The sequence below is a fragment of the Bos mutus genome, chromosome 14 (assembly GCF_027580195.1).
Source record: "Bos mutus isolate GX-2022 chromosome 14, NWIPB_WYAK_1.1, whole genome shotgun sequence".
Classification (NCBI taxonomy): Eukaryota; Metazoa; Chordata; class Mammalia; order Artiodactyla; family Bovidae; genus Bos; species Bos mutus.
In genome coordinates, this window is record NC_091630.1 from 17578464 (window position 1) to 17602009 (window position 23546).

Sequence of the window (23546 nt, forward strand, 5' to 3'; positions counted from 1 at the left end):
GTTTTGATGAAGATACTGCAATAATAAATGTCTAAAATAGCCTCAGTGTACTTAGATAAATGGTAAATGAGTGCATGGTAGAGCGCTTTATAATGAGGGTGGGGTTTCATTTTCAATCCAAACAAAACTGTTCCAGATTGAAAGCTTTCCCTTTCTCAGGATTTCATGCCTCCGTCCTTACCCAGGCTTTCATTATTTTTCAGGTGCAATTGCTGGTATAGTTGATCAGCCAATGCAGAACTTCCAGAAAACATCGGAGGCTCAAGCTTCAGCAGGACACAAGGCCAAGGGTGTTATCTCTGGCGTGGGGAAAGGAATAATGGGGGTGTTCACGAAGCCCATCGGAGGGGCTGCTGAGCTGGTGTCACAGACTGGCTATGGTGAGTCCTGGAGAACTGGCCAACTCGGACGTCACTGGTTAATTTGCGTTACTATACCAAGGTTTCCCTAAGATAATCTAGCCCCTCACATGACCAAGGAGTGAAAAATAAAACAGATAAAGCTATAAATAATAGTTCTTTTTCTCACCTCCTTAGGCTTATCTACACGAAGAATAGAATTAGACTACTACTAATAAATTATGATAAAATTATAGAGCTAGGAAATCAATTAGTAATTTCAGTGTATATGTGTCATGGAATCTTTTTATAGTCATTTAACAAAGCAGCCTTTAATGAAAAGTAACGAGTTAGAGGTTGAGGACAGAAAGTCGAATATATTGAAGCAGAGAGTAGACTTTTTCTGGTGAGCAATTTGAAGAAATGAAAGAGCACGCATGTGTCGGTGGATGCATGCACACTGCCCGTGCAGCTTGGCGTCAGGCATGGCTTTCTCGCCATCAGACTCTGTTGCTATTGCAGCCAGGCCCAGTCTCCTGGCCAAGGTCAGCACAGGCGCATCATCTGCCACTGAAAACCATTCCCAGAGCAGACTGGTGCAGAGAACCCAGGCTCGTGGAACTACCGCCTTAGGATGGTGCCAGGGCTCTCCACAAAGCCATGTGCACGCAGTGGGGGTGTGGGAAAGGAAGCACCTCTTCCTGTGCTTATTTTCTGCATTCTGGGCAGAGCACATTACGTGACTTTACATAAATAGTTGTTCCATCACTAAGTCATGTCTGAGTCTTTGTGACCCCATGGACTGCAGCACTCCAGACTCCTCTGTCCTCCACTATCTCCAGAGTTTGCTCAAATTCATGTCCATTGAGTTGGTGATGCTATCTAACCATCCAATATAAAAAAAGAAGTCTTTTAAAAGTGAAATAAATGCATAGATACTGCAATAAATATGGTACTTTACCTTGAAGATAGTTTGACATTTGCTTGTGGAAATGAGTGTCAGCAGGTCTGCAGTGTAAGTTACTGCAAAATGGTGACGGTCAGTCAGTTCAGTCACTCAGTCGTGTCCGACTCTGTGACCCCATGGACTGCAGCACGTCAGGCCTCCCTGTCCATCACCAACTGCCGGAGTTTACTCAAACTCATGTCCATTGAGTCAGTGATGCCATCCAGCCATCTCATCCTTTGTCATCCCCTTCTCCTCAAATAGGTAACTGGAATTACTTTTTTTTTTTGGCCTCACCACAAGGCTTATAGTGGAGAAGGCAATGGCAACCCACTCCAGTACTCTTGCCTGGAAAATCCCATGAACAGAGGAGCCCTGTAGGCTGCCGTCCATGGGGTTGCGAAGAGTCGGACACGACTGAGCGACTTCACTTTCACTTTTCACTTTCATGCATTGGAGAAGGAAATGGCAACCCACTCGTGTTCTTGCCTGGAGAATCCCAGGGACGGGGGAGCCTGGTGGGCTGCCGTCTATGGGTCACACAGAGTCGGACACGACTGAAGTGACTTAGCAGCAGCAGCAAGGCTTATAGAATCTTCCTTAGTTCCCCAACCAGGGATTGAACACTTGCCCTTGCAGTGAAAGCACAGAGTCCTAACAGGACCGCCAGGGCTCTGGAATTGTTACCTTTGTGCCTAAAATCGGTATCATTTGGTCATGAAGTGGTGGCTGGCTGGCACCTCAAACAATGGGCAGGCACTCTGCACGTGTAGCTGCATCTGGCCGTAAAGTCCGCGGGGTACATTTGACTGCGGCTCTGCGCCTTGCTAGATCTGACAAGAGGCAGCCAGATTAGGGCATAAAACCCATGTCTGAGAGGAAGAGAGCAGGAAGAATGCCCACGCTCAGGCAGCCATCCGGAGCGGCTCCTTTAGGAGACCACACAGACAGGAACATGTGTTCCCGCCCCTTCCCCTCGCCGCCTCCCCCTCACGCCTGCCTCCCTCTCCTCCCATGAATGACGTTTTCACTCACAGGGAAACTGACAAAAAGTACTGCTGCAACTCATAACTGGACAAAGTTAAACGCTCCCTTATCAAATACTTACACATTCACAGAAACAGTATTCCTTTTGCCATGGATGGCAGCAAGATAAAGTCAACTTAGACTTCATAAATTCCTCTGGTCTTGAAAGCGCCCTTGTCCCTCACTGCGCGTTTCCCAAGGCTGTGGGGTTTCTCCCTTATGTAAGAGCATCTCAGAGCAGAGCTTCACATGGCCTCATTGGTTTCCATCATTCTTGTAAAAGTTTTATTACCTCTCTGAAGGTTTTACAAACCACTAACTCTTAGTCTAATGACTGTGCCTCGTTTATAAACATTTACAGGCCCTCAGAAAGCACACAGGCTGTACCATCTCTGGTTCCGGAGCGTCTCTGGAGGACTGCGTGGCTGCCGCTGGGTGCCCTCGTTTGGTGCTGGCACCGGGGAGAGCGTGTAATAAACCAGAGGCCCCGCGAGCGCTCATAAATATATATGGATTCATGTCTAACAGCTGGACCAAGTCATTTAAATACTGTATCTAGGCAACCACACGCCTTTGTGTGCATCTGTGTTGTGTTTTTTATTTGACCAGCCACACCGCAGATACAGACATATTGTAATATTAAGCAAGGAAGTCAACTAACAGTCTTGACTTTTGTGTCACATCAACTGTAAATGATGTGTAAGCTATTGCTCAGGCCTGACTATTCCCAGGAGCATTATGCTTCCTCTAATTGCCCGCCTGTACTTGGACTGTAGCTCATTCATATTTCAGCTTGCAGCTAATAGAAGATCACCTGGGTTAAGAGCATTGCAATGTTTAATGATTATCTATACACTTACTTCCAGAGATGTGACATCATTTTGGATCTGTAGCGTTTTATAGATGCCTCTGAGCAGATGACATCACTGTAGCATGAAGCTGTTTTCCAGAAAACAACTAGTAAAACCCCCTTACTTCTCTTACTACAGGTATTTTACACGGAGCTGGACTTTCTCAGCTTCCCAAACAGCGCTATCAGCCAAGTGATCTGCACGCTGACCAGGCTCCAAACAGCCACGTCAAATATGTCTGGTAAGATTATCTGGACGCTGGTTAAGCTGTACATGTGCACTGTATGTTAACAGGGCCTGGCTTCCTCTCAGCTAACGGGCCACCCTTCCAGAGGAGCCCAAAAGGAGCAGCTGTTTTCAGGAGAGGCTGCTGGTCCACAGCTCTGGGCTGGCAGCAGAAGGTCCCACTCAGGGCAGGATGTCCATTGGCAGGTCCCACTCAGGGCAGGATGTCCATTGGCAGGGATGCCGGGGCCCGCAAGAGGGCCTGAGGTCATCTGTATCCTAATTAGGGGTGACATTTCTAATGGGGGGAAGAGGACTCACCAAACCAAGGGGTATCTTTGTCTTCAGGAGGAGCTGGGTTCGATTGACCAGAATCAGAATTAAAGTGACAATTACACATTTCAAGATGAAATGAATCATCAGATTGGTGAGGGCCCTTGCATTGGTTCAAACTGTGAGCCCTGAGAGGTGAGCATCTCTCCCAAGCTGGCTGTGGCCTCACCTTTCTCCTCTGATGCAGGAAGATGCTCCAGTCTCTGGGCAGACCGGAAGTGCACATGGCCCTGGAGGTTGTTCTGGTGAGGGGCTCAGGCCAGGAGCACGAGGGCTGCCTGCTGCTGACGTCAGACGTGCTCTTCGTGGTGAGCGTCAGCGAGGACACCCAGCAGCAGGCCTTCCCAGTCACGGAGATCGACTGCACACAGGACCGCAAGCAGAGCAGCCTGCTCATCGTGCAGCTCAAGCAGCCCAGAGTGGCCTGTGACGCAGAGGTACTTTTCGACAGCGGGGTGCCTGGGGTTAGCTGCCGGCAGCATTGAGACCCAGGGTGAACACAGGTACCGGGCGTCTGTGAGCCGGCAGCCTCTGCAGTGGGCGCCAGAGACTGGGAGGGCTGCCAGGGGCAGGGGCGGCAGAAGGCCGGTGGACTCACCGCTGGGGCTCAGCCACCCGAGAGTCCAAGGTCAGTCGTTGTGGGGCCGGGGTGCAGGAGCTCTAGAGTGAGCGGGTCTGAACAAGCCGGGCCAGGACCAGGGCAGCGATTCCACAGAGCAGGCCTCCAGGTCTGAAGTCCACAGGGCAGGCCCGAGTCTGCGCGTGGCCTGGGAGTGCTGCAGCCAGTCCCTCCAGCAGGGACGAGAGAGAAAGGGCCACCCAGGAGCGAGGGGCGTCACGCGTGCAACAAGCACGGGCACCGCCTCCCTCAGCCCCAGCTCCTGAGAGCTCGGGGTCAAACTTTTGTCTCCAGCTCTCTCCCACCCCCTGCTCTGTCTTCCACGCGGCTCTGTGTCCCCTTCCCCATAGGACATTTCCCACCCCCTGAGCGCTACACGCTACCTCCTGGGGACACTGCGTGGGCTCCGGGGGCAGGCTCCCTGGCCACACAACAGCTGGGAATGGGGGTGCATTCTGGGAGTCGGGGGCCAGAGGTGATCGTGGGCTTCCTGCCGTCCAGACCAGGGTGAGCACATGCCCCCACTGGAACCCTGCTCTGCCCCTGCCTCTGCCTCCCTGCTGATGGCCTGATCCTTGGGGCCCCGAGAGCTGACCTCGGAAACGGACATCTTTTCCCACACAGCTAGATTGGGGTTGGATCAGAGTTTAAGTGGAACCTGCCTGTCCTAACATAGGGTCTGAGTAGCTCCCAGAAAGGACAGCCAACCTTGCCTCTGGCAGGTCCTGCCTGATTCCTTCTTTCATTATGTTCTTCCTGGTATGGGAAGCCTGCGTCTCCCTCACACCACCGTTTGGGTAAAATTATCTGAGAAGATGGAAGGCAGCCAACCACAACAACTCTGAGATTTCTCTAGTTTCTTGGATCATAATCAGTCAGGCTTTAAGCTGGGGCTTGGCACTAAGACTACATTGCTGGTTTGAGTTGATGACTTTCTGGGAATAAACAGAGGTCAGATGTCCAGCCTGACTTTATTAGATCTGCCAAAATCTTCTGATCCGGTTGACAATAAAGCAGCAATGATCTGGCTACAGGCCTTGGCAGGGGATAGTATCATTATCTTCAAGTCCCTGGTCCTTAACGAGAAGCTTCCAAAGCCCTGAGGAGTATCTGTGACCATCATTATTCTTCAGTTGGCTTGGGAAATATTTCAGATCTTAAACTATTGAGACTAGAGAATCAGCATTTGCTGTTAAACTGTCTTCAACTGTGATCCTTCTTTGGCTTTTCTGCTTGAGAAGAGTACTGTGGGGAATTGTAGCTGGAGGGGAACACACCTCAGCTTCCCTGGGGGTTACTGAGATGGCAGGTGGAGTCACCACCCGAGACGTTTTCCAGCCTGAGACCATGGGATCACTGACATTGTGGACACCATGCTCACCACTCGTTTCCCAAGGGTGCTCAGGATGAAGGGGTCAGGGTGAAGGGATGGCTGCAACAGAGGCAGGAAGAGATGACTGGGAGCAGGAACACTGCAGGGCAGCTTACACAGCAGCAGGAGGCACTGGGCAGACCAGCAGACTTGCAACCCTTCAGCCTCTAAATTCCACTTTCTCACCCTTTACCTCTAACCCCAGCTCCTTATTAACAAACAAAAAATAACTGTCCCATTCATCCTGTGTTCAAACCTTCCCCCACTCACTCCAATGGAGACCCAGGCTGCAAAACAAAAATGCACAAAAAATATTTTTTGGAGACAGTAGATGCTTCCTTAATAATGCTCTGATCCAGTCTTTCCAAAATGGCAGTGGGGGTCGCTCAGCAGTGCTGCCTGACGGTGCGTTTCCCTCAATGGCCGCGCCCAACCTAAGCCTCGGGCAGAAACCTGGGCCGGGAAGCCTACCCATCGTCTTCCAGTGAAAACTAAAGAATAGTATTTTAAAATCTTTACATGAAATGGCTTTTCTGGGATTTTGCTCTAGATGCTAGCAAACATAGCTCCTTTGAATTTTGGAAGGAATTAATTTGTAGATGACATCATTCAGTATATTCAAATACGGCAGGATTTTTTTTTTTTAATCAGCATTTGCTTTTCTTAGTTAAATGCAGCCATTTGTAGGGTAATAATTGCTTAATATGCCTGGCACATTATTGAAATCCCTTATGAGAGGCTCAAAATGAGTCAGAAGGTCAATTTATTCCTTGGCCATGTTCCTTTCACAACACGGGTTTTCCTGTGCTGCTGTTCAGGAGGAGCAATTAAGACTCTTGTGTATTCGAAGCTTTCCAGCTGAATCCTGACCCCATCAGATGATATCATCAGAGTTCTGGCTTTTGCCTGGTGGTGCACAGCTTTCATCTGTCAGGGAATCTTTGGGGGCCTTTATTTTCTTTCCCAAATTTAAAAATATGAGACTGAACTCTAATGGACGCCCTACTTATTTTTCTGGCAGGCTGACCTCTCTTTACCATCCCACTGGCTTTCTGCCGCTTGTAAGACAGCCTTGGCTGCGCTGTCTCTGTGCCCTACACAGAAATATATACATTCTTTACTACTATTTCAAGAACTCCAAAGTCCTCATTAAAATGTTTGTAAGTCTTCCAGAGTAGTCTTGCCAACGTTTGGTAGGTAAAGGCCATGGAGAGGTCAGCGGCTACCTGATTCCCAGGGACCAGCGGCTTACACTGGAAACGTCCCACTCCACTTGATTTACACAGTGGACCGCTACAGAATTCCAGGATGGGGGTAATTTATAGCTCCACTTGCCTGATGGGCACTTCCTGAGAAAATCTCTCTCAAGAGTTTGGGTAGCGCATCAGTTCTTCTATTTGAGCTCCACTGAAGACGTGCCAGACCCTGGCGGACCATGAGTGCGCTGTGCATCCTCCCTCTTCTCCATAAAAACTTCCCCTTCCTCTGCCCAGTTTTTTTAATTTTCTCTAGCTTTAAATCCTAATATTTATAAAAGCAGAAAATGTTACAGTTCAAAAGGTATTTGTTTTCTTAATGCTCTGTCCAAAGCCACTGGTTTGAAAGAGGTAGACGTTCTATCTGGAGAGGTTTCCAGAAACAAGCAGAGCTTTTATCTCAGAGTTTAATGTTGATTAGAATGAAACAGAGCAAAGATACTTTTCTCCTTTTTTCCTGGACTAGGCTACCAGAGAACAGTGACAGATGTTTTTAAGAGTAAAATATTCCCAAACCGTCAAACATGGGACTTTTACACACCAAGCGCTTATTCAGTGGCTTTAGTAGGTAACCTACAAGGCGAAACATCCAGTATATCAATGCAAGAGAAGGAGTAATCTTGTTATGGAAGTGTCCTTAAGAGGGTTTGGAAACTGAAAACTTCTTTTGGGTCGCAGGTGGATGGAGTTCGAGAGAGACTGTCAGAGCAACAGTATAACAGACTTGTGGACTACATCACAAAGACCTCTTGTCACCTGGGCCCCGGCTGCTCCTCCGTGCAGACGTCATGCCCTGTGGTGGCTGTGGAACCGCTCCCCTCCACTGTGAAAACATACCATTATATGGTTGATCCACATTTTGCCCAAGTTTTCATTAGTAAATTTACCATGGTGAAAAATAAAGCCCTGAGGAAAGGGTTCCCTTGAGTCCCCTCCAAGGTGTTGATTGCTGCTTGTGCCATTATTTTTGAAAAAGAAACCTAATGAGCTCTTAACATCTATTGTGGACACGAAACCACTGTTCAATTCAAACTCTTCCTTTTTCCTACAACTAAGATACTTCAAAATTGAGTGATTAAAAAACTTAGTCCTTTCCTGTTTGGTCTTATCGTGTATTGAAAATACATTCCTTTTTGCTCTTTTTGCTAAAATTTCGACTTTAATTAAGATTGTCAACTCTGTAGTCAAGCGTTGGAAACAGATGTAAACTTTATCTCCTGCTGCATCTCTTTTTAGGATGAGACATCATCTTTGCCTAACACCCTTCTCTGCAGAAGTTTAGCTTTAAATGAAATTCAATGCTTAAGATCTTACTGTTTAACTTGTTAATGTTATTTAAACGTGATGCTATTTTAAGTGAAAGCTGCCATGTACATTTCTACTCTAAACTTTTACTGAAATTTTACTGATGACTTATCCAGGTACATTTTGGAAAAATGTCTTTCTAATCTGTTTTGCTAGGCAAGCAAATCTTTTTTTGTCTACTGCTAAAAACAGATCCAGGGTGCTCAGGTGAGTTTCTTTAGTTCCATAAGCAACACACTACTGGGGAACTCCCACTACTGGATACTTTTATGGACGGACTCACCCTGATGCCTTAGCCAAGTCAAGGACCCTAACACTAACCTTAACAATAGTTCATTTTGATGACTTAGCATGATCCAGCATAAAGATATTACCATGATTTTTTGTTTTTAAAAAATGGATTTGGCTCAAGATCCTAGGTCACCACGTACACCTTGAGCATTCAGTAAAAATTTGATACTCCAACTAAAATACATTTTTACTTATTACATCCAAACTTGGGCCTACAACCTGATACCTACAGTTGTGAGATGCTAAGGAATTTCAGTTTCAAATGTCTGCTTTAACTTAAGCCTCACATGTTACTGGGCATAAGAAAGAGATCACTGCATAGTTGTTTACTGTTAATGGACACTTTAGGCTGAATATGAAAAAAATGGCTCCACCATTACTTTGCTATATCATACTCATTTAGGAAAGTGATAGTTTTGTCAACCACAAGAGTGACTATTTTTAAGCTTGTAAATATGTATTAAGTCTTGTATCTTTTATGATAAATTTGCATACTACTAATTGTTATATGAAATTGTTTAAAATAAAACAAATTCTTGAATTACTGATCATACATAAACGTGGGTTCTTAAAATGCAGGTTTCACTGATACCTAGGTTTATTACAGCTTACATTATTGGACTCAAGAATTCTGCACAAGAAAATTTGTTAACCTAATGAAAGAACTGGGGATTCAGTTAGTTTTCGCTAAAATGACACAATTCTTAAAGCTCTTTTGATCACAACAAAAACAATTACTAAAGGAGAGAAAGCTCCTAAGCCCTCCTCTGAAAAATGTTACCACACTCTCAATTAGCAAATATCAGTCAACCTCAATTCCAATTAAAAAACTTTTTTTGTGTATTTCATATTGTACACGCATACAGTTAGGCCTTCAATAAAGTGGTAACTGAATAAAGAACCTTAAATGTACCTATTACATCTGCCCAATGGCTGGATCCAGTAGGGCAATCTGATAACAATGAAGTCCAAAGACATTTTATTGGAAAGACAGTCTGGGGGTTCAGGATGGGGAACACATGTACACCCGTGGCGAATGCATGCTGTTGTATGGGAAAACCAATACAATATTGTAAAGTTAAAAAAAAAAAAATTAAATAAATAAAGTTACTTTCCAAATTCAAAAAAAAAAAAAAAATCCCTGACCAATTCTAATCCAAGTACCCCAAACTCTACATGTTGGTAAGAATAACTGAACAAAGACTTAAGTGTCGACAGTATGTTAATTGTTTGTTTATTGAGAGACTATTTCTCACCCCAGATAGTCATAGTTTCATAGTTCAGGAACACAGGAAAGTGACAAACTTCCAGGGAACTCAACCCAAAGAAATTCTGTGGAGAAAAACAGAGTGACCAAGTTAACGACAGTCATTCTCTTAATACCTCGCCACGCTGGGTCCCCTGAGCGCTACTGCCACCGATGCGGGCCACGTTTTGCTCACTCACCCTTAGTCCAGGAGCAGCCCCAGTCAGGCTGCCTGGGCTCCAGGTCCATTCTCCCCTATGCTCCCTAACCTCCCTGTCCAACCTCTATTCCATTTGGGGCATTCACATCTTTTTCTGAGGTTTCTTGCTTTCATGTACCAAGTTCTACCTTTTTTTCTTCAAGTCCACCCCGTCCGTTCCAGTCTCATACCCATACAGTTCTTAAAAAGCAGCAGTCCATTTGTTCTAAACTTTTGTATTCTTGTCTCCAAATCTGCTCCTCTTTTTATTGTTTTTTAAGCAATCAACTTCTTATAAGTAAAAGGTAAAAAAAAAAATGTGTTTAAAAAATCAGCCTGTTAACATCTGATTATGAAAAGTATAACCACTGCGAAAGCTTTGAAAATTTCAAAGGTACGAGAAAACAGCAGTATTAAGATAACACACACAAGAAACTAGTATTTTCTTTATCTTTTTACCTTCAGCCTTTTTTGTTATGCACTTTTAACACAGATCACCCTTTACATAAAACATTCTTAGTTTTCTATTTTAGTAATTCCTGTTACTTTGTGATTGTCAATTCTAACGGACATAACAGTCCATGATGGAAATTACAATTCCTATCAGTTTTCCAACCACTGGGAATAAACTTTTTTTTCTACTATTATATATTACATATATTCAACTATGGCTACTTAATACATGTATCGATCTGTGACTCAGATACTTCTTAATATAAGCAACTACAGAAACGGAATGTAACAGAATTGAATCTAACACTAGGCAAAAGTTATTTATACTCAAAATTATCCTTAAATTTTAGACACAGAATCTTAATTCACACTGTCCATGAGGCAGTGGACCTTGACTACCCAACCAGAATCTAGAAAGCTACCAAGTCACCTGTGGACATCCAAATAACAAACCATAAAAGGTTTCCAGTGCTTCAGGGAAGAAGGAAAAGAGCAGACCTTGCACACAGTGTTCTGGGCTGTCTGAGGGCCTCCCCAGGGACTATTTCTATCTTTATCTCGAACACTGGTGACAATGGTGACTGTGTTTAAGGGACTTATGAGACACCATCAAAAAGACCAACATTTGTATTGTGGAGGTGCATGAAGGGACAGAGAATTTATGTGAAGAAATACTGGCCAAAAACTTTCCAAATCTGAAGAAAGAAATGTATATACAAACATGTTACTTGGAAGTAAGATGAACCCAAAGTCTCCTAACATCAAGACACATTATAATCCAACTGTCAAAAACCAAAGACAATGAATCCTGGAAGCAGTAAGATTCACCGTCTATAACGGAGCTTCTATAAGATTATCAGTAGACTTCTCAGGAAAATGTCCTTCAAAAATCAGGAAGAAATTAAGACACTCCCAGATAAACAAAAGCTAAAGGATAAGGAGTTCATTACTACTAGATCTGCAAGGAGAACTGTTCAATTTGAAACAAAATTACACTAGACAATCACTCAAAGCCATACTGAAATATGAAGCTCCCTGGCAAAGGTAAATATGTGAATAAATATAAAAGCCAGTGTTAATCATGTTTCATATCCCCACTTTCAATTTTGTAGTATTTAAAAGGCAAAAGCACTAAAAAAAAGAAAAGAAAGACATCTTGTGTTAATGGGCACAATACCTAAAAATGCCATTTGTGACATCAATAACAAAGTAGGGGAACAGGGTTGTAAAAGATAATTTTTGTATGTGATTAAATTTTTGTATGTGTGTTATCAGCAATTCAAAATAGACTATAACAATAGGTTGGTTTAAAGGTCCCAAACAAAAGTCATGGATCTGAGGAATGGATACAAAACAAGGTCCAACTACAAGCTATGTACAAAAGATTCACTTTAGATCCAAAGATACACATAGTTTTGAAGTTAAGGATGAAAAGAGACTCCATACAGGCAGCAATCTAAAGAGCAAGAGCGGCTATACTGTTAGCAGATAAAACAGACTAAGTCAAAACATGCTACAAACACAAAGGACATTTTATAATGGCAGGTCAGTCCACCAAGAAGGCAGATTATATATACACCAACCATGAGAGCCTGGAAATATATGAAGCAAACACTAACAGAATTGAAGGAAGAAATAGACAGCTCTACGTAACAATAGGTGACTTAGAATGTAAAATCTTACAGAAAAACTAAACAAACTCTTTGGCAAACCTATGGCTATAATTGAAATGACCAGACAGAAGATCATTAAGAAAATAAGAGGACTTGAACACTACAGACCAATCAAATCTCATTCTACCCAACATCAGAATATGTATACTTTTTCTTAAGTGCATATGGATTAATTTCCATGTTAGGTCATAGAACAACAGATTTTAAGACTGAAATCACATAAAGTATCTTTGCTGGTCACAATGGATGAAACTAGAAATCCTAACAGAAGGAAGAGAGATAGCAAGGGAACATTTCATGCAAAGATGGGCTCGATAAAGGACAGAAATGGTATGGACCTAAGCCAGAAGCAGAGGATATTAAGAAGAGATGGCAAGAATACATAGAAGAACTATACAAAAAAGATCTTAACAACCCAGATAACCACGATGCTGGCTCACCTAGAGCCAGGCATCCTGGAATGCGAAGTCAAGTGGGCCTTAGGAAGCATCACTATGAACAAAGCTAGTGGAGGTGATGGAATTCCAGCTGAGCTATTTCAAATTCTAAAACATGATGCTGTTAAAGTGCTTCACTCAATATGCCAGGAAATTTGGAAAACTCAGCAGTGGACACAGGACTAGAAAAGGTCAGTTTTCATTTCAATCCCAAAGAAAGGCAATGCCAAAGAATGCTCAAACTACTGCACAACTGCACTCATCTCACACGCTAGTAATGCTCAAAATTCTCCATGCCAGGCTTCAAGAGTACATGAACCGTGAAATTCCAGATGCTCAAGCTGGTTTTAGAAAAGGCAGAGGAACCAGAGATCAAATTGCCAATATCCGCTGGATCATCAAAAAAGCAAGAGTTCCAGAAAAACATCTATTTCTGCTTTATTGACTATGCCAAAGCCTTTGACTGTGTGGACCACAACAAACTCTGGAAAATTCTGAAAGAGATGGGAATACCAGATCACCTGACCTGCCTCTTGAGAAATCTGCACGCAGGTCAGGAACAGTTAGAACTGGACATGGAACAACAGATTGTTTCCAAATTGGGAAAGGAGTACATCAAGGCTGTATATTGTCACCTTGCTTATTTAACTTACATGCAGAGTACATCATGAGAAATGCTGGGCTGGATGAAGCACAAGCTGGAAATCAAAGATTGCCAAGACAGGCATCAATAACCTCAGATATGCAGATAATGCCACCCTTATGGCAGAAAGTGAAGAACTACTAAAGAGCCTCTTGATGAAAGTGAAAGAGGGTGAAAACGTTGGCTTGAAGCTCAACATTCAGAAAACTAAGATCATGGCATCTGGTCCCATCACTTCATGGCAAATAGATGAGGAAACAGTGGAAATAGTGACAGACTTTATTTTTGGGGGCTCCAAGATCACCGCAGATGGTGACTGCAGCCATGAAATTAAAAGACGCTTGCTCTTTGGAAGAAAAGCTATGACCAACCTAGAGAGCATATTAAAAAGCAGAGATATTACTTTGCCAACAAAGGTCCATCTAGTCAAGGCTATGGTTTTTCCAGTAGTCATGTATGGATGTGAGAGTTGGACTGTAAAGAAAGCTGAGTGCTTTTGAACTGTGGTGCTGGAGAAGACTCTTGAGAGTCCCTTGGACTGCAAGGAGATCCAACCAGTCCATCCTAAGGAGATCAGTCCTGGGTGTTCATTGGAAGGACTGATGATGAAGCTGAAACTCCAATACTTTTTGGCCACCTGATGCGAAGAACTGACTCACTGGAAAAGACCCTGATGCTGGAAAAGATTGAAGACAGGAGGAGAAGGGGATGACAGAGGATGAGATGGTTGGATGGCATCACCGACTCGATGGACATGAGTTTGAGTAGGCTCTGGGAGTTGGTGATGGAGAGGGAGGCCTGGCATGCTGCAGTCCATGGGGTCGCAAAGAGTCGGACACAACTGAACAGAAGGAAGACAGAAAAATCCACAAATACGTTGAGATTAAACAACATACTCTCCAACCACCAATGGGTCAAAGTAGGTTTAAGAAGAAAAGTTTAAAAGATCAAGTCAACAACCTAAGTTTACCCCTCAAAAGGTAGAAAAGAAAAGCAAGCTAAACCAAAGCCACAGGAAATAAAGATTATTATAAACATACCAAGAAATAAACATAATATTAACAGACTTTAACTAAGTAAGAAGATTAAATCCACAATCAAAAAACACTCAACAAACAAAAGGCTGGGATAAGATGGCTTCACAGGTAAATTCTACCAAACATTTTAAAAAAGTTAACCCCAATCCTCCTCAAACTCTTCCAAAAAACTGAAGAGGGGAACACTTTCAAATTCACTCTATGTATTTTTTAACTTGCATATATTAATGACAACTTAAACCTGTGTATGGGAGAGAGACTGCCCTTCCATGTTTTCCTGTGTCTCTCATATGTCCACATCTGACTAACCATCTTATTTAAAAATACAAAACATTTGGGGCTTCCCTGGTGGCTCAGTGGTAAAGAACCCACCTGCCAATGAAGAGATACAGCTTTAATCCCTAATCCGGGAAGATCCTACATGCTGCAAAGCAGCTAAGCCTGTGCACCACAACCACTAGGCCTGTGCTCGAGAGCCTGGGAGCTGCAATGACTGAGCTCGTGAGCCACAGCTACTGAAGCCTGTGCGCCCAAGAGCCTGTGCTCTGCCAACAAGAGGAGCCCCTGCAAAGAAGAGCCCCCACTCACAGCAACTAGAGAAAAGCCCACTTAGCAACAAAGACCTAGCACAGCCACAAATAAAATTAAAAAAAAAAAAAAAAAAAAACACATTCTATAAGACCATCAAATATATTAAAGACAAATTACAGAGCAATATCCCAAATATAGATGCAAAAATCCCTCATAAAATACTAGCCAACAATTCAACAGTTCATTAAAAGGATTACACACCATGAACAAGGATGATTCAACATGTGAAAAATACAACACACCGCAAGACAAAAAGTCACATGATCTTTTCAACTGATTCAAGAAAGCATTTGAAAAATTTAATACCTTTCCATGATTAAAAAAAAAATTCAAATAAAGAATAGGAAGAAAAACTACCTCAACATAATAAAAGTGATATATGAGAAACCCACAGCTAATATACTCTCCTCTAAGGTCGGGGGGGGGTGGGGGGGTGGGGGAAGGATACACATTTTGGCCGCTTCTCTTCAACACAGTACTGGAAATCCTGCTGCTACTGCTGCTAAGTCGCTTCAGTCGTGTCCGACTCTGTGCGACCCCATAGACAGCAGCCCACCAGGCTCCCCCGTCCCTGGGATTCTCCAGGCAAGAACACTGGAGTGGGTTGCCATTTCCTTCTCCAATGCATGAAAGTGAAAAGTGGAAGTTAAGTCGCTCAGTCATGCCTGACTCCTAGCGACCCCATGGACTGCAGCCCACCAGGCTCCTCTGTCCATGGGATTTTCCAAGCAAGAGTACTGGAGTGGGGTGCCACTGCCTTCTCCGACTGGAAATCCTAGCCAGGGCAATTAAGGAAGAAAAGAAATGACATCCAAATTGGAAAGGAAGAAGTAAAGCTATCTGCAGATGATCTGATCTTATATGCAGAAAACCTTCAAAGATTGATCGATCTCTCTCACACACACAAAACTGTTAGAATAACTCAGCAAAGCTGAGTAGTGTTTCTATACACTAACAATGAATAATCAGAAAAGCAAATTAAAACAATCTCATATTAGCATTAAACTACAATTCTTAGGAATAAACTTCAACAAGGAGGTAAAAGACTTATATACTGTAAAGTATAAAACATTGGTGAAATTAAAGAAACAAATAAATGGAAACACATCTTGTGTTCATGATCTAGAATACTTGTAACTGTCAAGATTTCACACTACCCAAAATGATCTGTATAATGCAATTCCTACCAAAATCCCAACAGCATTTGAGAAATAGGAAAATCCATCCTAAAACTCATGTGGATTATCAATAAGACCATGAACAGCCAAAACAATCTTGAAAAAGACAACAAGGCTAGAGGACTAACACTTCCTGATTTCAAAACCTGCTATAAAGGTATTGAATCAAGAGTGTAATATTGGCATAAAGATGGAAATATAAACTAATGCAATAGACTAGAGTCCCAAAATAAACCCGTCCATATAGAGAAAAACACCAAAGGTACTAAAACTAATGGGAAAATATTTTCAAGAGATGGTGTTTGGAAAACTGGATATTCACATGCAAAAGAATGAAGCAAACCATTTCCTTAACATCATATCCAAAAATTAACTCAAAATAGATCAAAGACCTAAAGGTAAGAGCTAATAAAACTATAAAACTTCAGGAAAAAAAGTAATACTTTATGACAGTGAATTTGTTAATGATTTCTTAAATATGACACCAAAAGTACAGGCAAAAAAAAAAAAAAATTAGAATCCCCTCAGAATTTCAAATGTCTATTCATCAAAAGATACAATTAATAGACTGAAAAGGCAATTACAGAATGGGAGAAAATATCTAAATCATATCTGATAGGGGCTTTTAAATAACTCCTACAACTCAACAAAAAACTGTCCGATTAAAAATGGGCAAAAGACTTGCATAGACATTTCTCCAAAGAAGTTATACAAACAGCTAACAAGCATGGGAAAAGAGGCTCAACATCATTAACCATTAGGGAAATACAAATGAAGACCAAAAGAAAACAATACCTAACACTCATTAGGATGGCTACTATCAAAAACCCAGAAAATAAGCGGTGGCAAGGACATGGAGAGACCCTTGCACACAAAACTTAGTGAAGCGTAAAATAGTGCAGCCACTATGTAAAAGAGGATGGTGGTTCCTTAAAAATTTAAAACCAGAACATCATATGGTTTAGCAACTCCACTTCTGAGTATATACTCAAAATAGTATTAAAAGCAGGGTATAAAAGAGATATGCACACAGAACAGCAGCATTATTCACAAGAGCCAAAAGGTGTATAAGGAATCCAAGTCCATTAACAGATGAATGAATAACAAATGAAAAACAAAATGTGGTATACAGATAAAATGGATTACTCAGCCTTAACAAGGAAGAAAATTCTCACACAGCTGTAATGAATACACCTTGAGGATATTACATTAAATGAAATAAGTCACTATTCCACTTAACATGAGGTATCTAGACAGAAGCATGGTGACTGCCTGGGGAAGGCGGAAATATTTAATGGGTACAGAATGGATCCCCATCTGCAAGATGAAGAGTTCTGAAGACCAGCTGTGCAACGATGTAAAGGTACTTGACAATACTGAACTGTTCGTAATTAAGACCGTATGTTTCATGTATACACACAATCGAAAGGTTTTAAACAGTAACTTCGAATAACTGTATTACCTTTATATTCCAAATCACTTTGCACTCTGAAAGATACCAGCCTTCCTCATCTCCTCAAAATCTTTCATGGAATCATAATTTCTGTAGAAGTCTGCATATGCCTTCTTTCTTTTTTCAGCTACAGCAAACTAAAAGGTAACAATCACATTCAGGGTTTATTTTTTAGATTATTAGAAACAATATCTAAAGACAATGTAAATGACCAAGCTTCTGTTCACCTTGAAGCCTATTATTTTATTAAATAAGTAATTAGGGCTTCCCTAGTGGCTCGGTGGTCAAGAATTCACCGTGGTTCAATCCCTGGGCCCGGAAGAGCCCCTGGAGAGGGAAAGAGCAATGCACTCCAGTATTCCAGTATTCCTGCCTGGGAAATCCCATGGACAGAGAAGCCTGGCGGGCTGCAGTCCATGGGGTCACACGAGTTGGACATGACTTAGCAACTAAACAACAAAGAAGTAACTAAGTTAAAATGAACTTTTTAGGATGGATCCTAATCTGACTAGCATCCTTACAGGAGGAAAAAATTCAGACAGAAACATACTAACACATATAGGACCATGTGATGAGAGGGAGAAGACAGCCATCTTCTACAAAGTCAAGCAGAGAGGCAGCAGAAGAAATCAACCCCAAAGTTTTTTTGGTTGTTTTCGGCCACACTTGTGGCAGGTGGGATCTTAAGTTTCCCAACCAGGGATAGAACCCGTGCCCCCTGCAATGGAAGCTTGGAGTCTTAACCACTGGATGGTCAGGGAAGTCCCCGACAGCTATCCTGATCTTTAGCCTCAAAAATTTTTTCTACTGTGGAAGCCACCCACTTTGTGGTATTTTGTTATGGCAGCCCAACCAAATTAAGCTTCATTTAAAGATGGAAGACAAGCCATCTGGAGAATAAGAAATACTGTCCCCATCACACTGAAGTGGGTAGAGAAAGGTAAGAGCAAGGGAGCACCCTACAGAGGGAATTTCTTTAAAAGACTCTATGAGCTATCTACGAAAATGAAATATATTTTCAAATTGAAAACATTTTTCGACCGCGAGCACAAAGTAAAAATAAAACATACATACCTTATAGAAAGTTGCAAACCCCAGAGAGACCATGAATGCGCCAACAATATGAAATCGCAGACGTCTGGCCAGAAGGCCACGCATCTGAGGTTTTGCCAAAGCAGTGGACATGGCAGTTTTTCTTCTCGACGGCTAGAATGAGAGAGAGCTCTTAGAACTCTTATGCACAATACATTTTAGTACCTAGAGACACAAGCAGGACAGTGGACCAACTCCTCTACCAAAACCTAGGATCTTTAGGGGCTTAGTGACTTCATCTTTTTCCCTTTCACACGCTGAACGACCACCCTAAATAAGCAAGCCGGTTGCGACCCAACAGTAACCGGGGAACAAGAATGACACAGGCCTCTCCGAATTACAGGAAAGATCAGCAGTGGCTCTAGATTGATAGCACAAGTGCAAACAACTCTACCACCAATTCATTTAATCCTGTGAGACAGGTGTTTTCCCGTTTTACTGACAAAAACCTGGACGCACGAAGGTTAAGGAAACATTTCAAGGTCGCGCAGTCAGGACTAACACCCGGGCGGGCCCCCCAGCAGGTCCCCCGGGCCCTCGGCGAGCGCCGCCCGCGCGGGGAGGGAAGGCCCTGCGCGCGCGGGGGCGGCTGCGGGAGGGAGGCCCGCCCCCGGGCCCCAGCCTCCCAACCCCAACCCCAAGGCTACCACAAAGCCGACGGCGCCCCTCCCGCCCGGGGCCCGGAGGAGGGGGAAACCGCTCCCTTTCTGCAGGTGAAAACACCGGGACCGGACAGGTCAAAGGACGCCGCCAAGGTCACGCTCAACGCAGTGAGATACGCAACGGTCCCCGGGGCCGGGCCGGCTGCCTCCGAAGCCTGGCGGTCCCTCCAGGCCCCTCTCACGCCCCTCAGCAAACCCGGGGTCCCCGGGAGACCCTCCCCGAAGAGGCCGCAACGCCGGGAAGCTGGGGTCGACACGGGCCAGAGGTCCGAGGTTTCCCGACCCTAGAGATGGAGAGTAACGGCTAGAGAGGCAGACCGGCAGCGGGAGGCGGCAGGCGGGGGAATCCAAACAAGGGAGGAGGTAGGCACACGACTCACCTCAACCACGATGTCCTCTCAGGCTGATGGAGAAATGGACGGCGTTTCCGCAGCGCGCAGGCGCCTAAATAGAGGGAACGGAGAGGGGACCCGGCTACGGTGGCCGAAAGAGTCCAAAAAGCCTCCGGCGCGCCTCCCGCTGGTCACAGCTGACGTTAACCAGGGTTTTCAGTCTCTTCCTTGGGTAACTTTGGATTTATTTAGACTTTGACCTTCTGCGTCAGTTTCTTTAGTAAATTGGACATACTGATCTTACTCATACACAGAGTTGATATGAACTGATTAAGGAATTCAAAGATTTTAAATGTGTGAATTTAAATAAATATATACCCTACAAATACAGCACAAATCTTCCTGGACATGCATGGATTGCTCCGACTATGTGCACAAACCAACATTTTCATTATGACTATCCTTATGCATATAGCCACTTGTTTGGGTAAACAGTGAACCAGACAGCCAAGTTCCAGAAGCTCACAGCTCAGCAAATGAGACAGGCATAAACAGAGTAATATCATGAATCCCAACCAGTGGATGCTGTAGTGGACAGCTGACCTAGCTGTTGCAGAAGCAATTACCCGCTTAGCAGAGTTGAACAAATTTTGATGGAAGTACTTGTGTGGACTTTTAGTAAGAGACTGGTGTTTTTAAAGGAAGACATCTGGAAGTTTATGGAAAGTAGTCTGTAAAGGTAAGACTCTTGTGCCTTCAGGGTGTCAGACTTGGTTTTTATTGAAATAACCTGAATTGGTACTGCATTATTGAAGTCAACTCAGCAAGTACTGTGAAGGATTTATAGGCTACATAATATTGATTCAACATATATGGATTGATACCAGGCTCTGCTATTAGGCAGATCATGAAGCAGGTCATGGAGTCTTTGTTCTCAGAGACTTGTTAACAGATGGTTCTGGGGAGTGAAACCTTTCAGTCATAATTGGTGGTTACTGAAGGTCAAAGTAGATTTGTACCTCAGCAACATTTTTCAGGCTACTTATTGTTGTCCCAAGACACAGACTAAACAAACTGAAATGTCAGAGTTTAGAGCAGAGAAAGGTTTATGGGCTTCCCAGGTGGTGGAGTGGTATAGAATCCATCTGCCAGTGCAGGAGACGCAGAAGACAGGGCTTTGATCCCTGCATCAGAAAGATCCTCTGGAGTGGGAAATGGCAACCCATTCCAGTATTCTTGCCTGGAAAATTCCATGGACAGAGGACCCTGGCAAGCTACAGTTGAGGGGGTAGCAAAGAGTCAGACACGACTGAGCGACTAAGTGCACACACAAACAAGCAGAGAGAACAGGCCACCCACCCTCAAAAGACCTGAATTCCCTGATAGTTTGTGGGGAAGAGTTTTTAAGTGCAAACTTTACCGTGAGGGCTGGAGATTGTGTGACTTTCTTGCAATTGGCTGGTGGTGAAAAAACCAAGCGGTGTCCGGGACTGGTGCGCAGCCTCGCGTTACCATCCTCCACCTGGGTGGGTGAGGGCCTTAGTTCCTGCAGAACTCAAAGACATACTGCTATATATCTAGGAGTTGAGCAATCTGGGAGGTGAGTCTTAGTAAATACAGACCTTAATTAACAGAACTAGAATTTAATAGCCATTAAAATATAACCTTTTTCTCTCTAAAATTACCCTCACTTTTACCACATACAACTAAATTGAGACTAATTTGCTTACAAATTAAGTCTGGTTAACTGATTACATAGGATTTTTACACTGGCTATATCGGAACTTTACATAAGGAGTCTTAGACTGAACTTTTTATAGTCCTCTCAAGGCCAGGAAAGCCATGCCAAGGGCTGGATGAATTTCTTTCTTCTAGAGGTCCCTCAAATATATAGATTCCTGCACCTTCCAGGAAGCAGCCTTTCTTGTTTGCCTGATAAGGCTGTTCAGAACCTAAGAACTTCTGATTTCTGAATGAATCAGGTAGAGAGAAAAGATAAGTGTTTCAATTCTACTCATAGAGATGTAATTTACCAAATTGCTTTTAAATCATAATTAGCATGAGGGGAAGAGTTTCCTTATATCTGGAAAACACAGATCAAAACCAATAATATTCCAGACAAAAAAGCATGAAAATTAATATAACCATATTTACCAGTTCACTCAACAAGCAATTCTTTTGTTAATAGTTTTATGACACCATCAGATTTTCCATTAGGATTCTTTCATTTCTTACCAAATTCAGCAGTATGATCTGAAAGTTATCAGAAACATGTACTTGTCCCAAAGTCCTTACTATGAATCTTCTGGAAGATGAAGCACTTTTGCAAAAGTATCAGAATACAACAACAACTGTCTGTACATGACAAAGGACTTTAAAATGCACAAATACCTGACAAAGTAATTGACAAAGATCATTTTTTACTGCTGTGACACACAATATTTTAAGATAATAACTAGACTAATGACTGATAATATTAGTGGATAGGGTAAGGGGTCCCTGGAGAAAAAAAAAGAATCAGCTATAGCTTTTCTTTTCAGTTATTATTTTTAAATTATGTATTTTTTTTATTTTTGCCCGCATCAGCCCTTAGTTGCAGCAGGCATGATCTTTTGTTGTGGTGCAGGGGCTCCTTGCTGCAGTGTGCAGGCTTTTCCCTAGTTCAGGCATGCGGGCCCAGCAGTTGCGGTGTGTAGGCCCAGTTGCCTGAGGCATGTGGGATCCTAATTTCTCCAATTATGGGAACACATACTGGCTATTTATGAAATTAACAAATTATTGTAAAATCTCTTCTTTGGAATGAAAGTGACCTTACGGTTTAGAAGTACATACTGAAATATTTCTCAATCAAATGGCTTGATGATGATTATTTCCTTCAATATAATACAAGTGGGGCTGGCAGGCAGGTAGAGAAAAGTGGCGGGGATGTTGACTAGGGGAGAAATAATCGGAGGTTAGCAAATGGTTTCTATGAAGAGCCAGGTAGTGGCTGTGAGCCAACGTCTTTGCTGACAGTATCCAACTATCCTGTTAAGTCCCTCGGTCATGTCTGACTCTTTGCGACCCCGTGGACTATAGCCTACCAGGTTCCTCCATCCATGGGATTTTCCAGGCAAAAATACTGCAATGGGTTGCCATTTCCTTCTCCAGATCTTCCCAACCCAGGGATTGAACCCAGGTCTCCTGCATCGTAGGCAGACACTTTACTGTCTGAGCCACCAGGGAAGATCCAATGTGACTGCAGCCACAGGCAAAATATCAATATAAAGGAATGAATTTGACTGTGTTCCAATAAAACTTTATTTATAAAAACAACTAGTGGGCTAGGCTTGGCCCTTAGGCCAGAACTTGCTGACCCCCTGGTCAAATAGGCATTACTGTGGCTGGATCATGGTTACACAGTATTTCATCATACTATTCTGTCTACTTTTGCACATGTTTGATGTTTTTCCTCAATAAAATATTTGCAACAAATGAATATCTTTAGCATTATATACAAGTTTCAGACTACTCTTCAGCCTTGGTATTATTCTTGGAGGTGATTGATACCTTTCGTTTTCCTTTTTGTATCAGATCAGATCAGTCGCTCAGTCGTGTCCGACTCTTTGCGACCCCATGAATCGCAGCACGCCAGGCCTCCCTGTCCATCACCAACTCCTGGAGTTCACCCAGACTCACATCCATCGAGTCAGTGATGCCATCCAGCCATCTCATCCTCTGTCGTCCCCTTCTCCTCTTGCCCCCAATCCCTCCCAGCATCAGAGTCAACTTTTCCAATGAGTCAACTCTTCACATGAGGTGGCCAAAGTACTGGAGTTTCAGCTTTAGCATCATTCCTTCCAAAGAAATCCCAGGGCTGATCTCCTTCAGAATGGCCTGGTTGGATCTCCTTGCAGTCCAAGGGACTGTCAAGAGTCTTCTCCAACACCACAGTTCAAAAGCATCAATTCTTCAGCACGCAGCCTTCTTCACAGTCCAACTCTCACAT

At 43.2% G+C, this 23546-nt stretch overlaps 2 protein-coding genes across 9 annotated transcripts in view; one reads left to right on the plus strand and one right to left on the minus strand.

Annotated features, from left to right (window-relative positions):
• VPS13B (vacuolar protein sorting 13 homolog B) overlaps positions 1–8888 on the plus strand; it is an 805186-nt gene extending 796298 nt beyond the window's left edge. For all 8 annotated transcript variants that reach the window (XM_070383027.1, XM_070383026.1, XM_070383030.1 and 5 more), the window contains 4 exons: positions 204–380; positions 3300–3402; positions 3907–4156; positions 7645–8888. In XM_070383027.1, coding sequence (XP_070239128.1) covers positions 204–380; positions 3300–3402; positions 3907–4156; positions 7645–7893 — 779 coding nt within the window. In that variant the 3' untranslated portion in view covers positions 7894–8888. The remainder of the gene's footprint in view (positions 1–203; positions 381–3299; positions 3403–3906; positions 4157–7644) is intronic.
• An 885-nt stretch (positions 8889–9773) lies between these two features.
• Positions 9774–19687, minus strand: COX6C (cytochrome c oxidase subunit 6C). Its single transcript, XM_005904388.3, has 4 exons — positions 19607–19687; positions 18547–18678; positions 17482–17609; positions 9774–9894 (listed from the first exon to the last, which is right to left on the minus strand). Exons 2-3 carry the CDS (start codon positions 18655–18657, stop codon positions 17496–17498), a joined length of 225 nt encoding a protein of 74 aa, XP_005904450.1. The 5' UTR covers positions 18658–18678; positions 19607–19687; the 3' UTR covers positions 9774–9894; positions 17482–17495.
• Positions 19688–23546: the final 3859 nt, after the last annotated feature.

Excerpts from the sequence above, each read along its gene's own strand:
- COX6C (XM_005904388.3), bottom strand. The coding sequence starts at position 18,657 with ATGTCCACTGCTTTGGCAAAACCTCAGATGCGTGGCCTTCTGGCCAGA. Across the intron at positions 17,610-18,546 it reads GGTTTGCAACTTTCTATAAG|TTTGCTGTAGCTGAAAAAAG; the intron begins GTATGTATGTTT and ends GTTACCTTTTAG.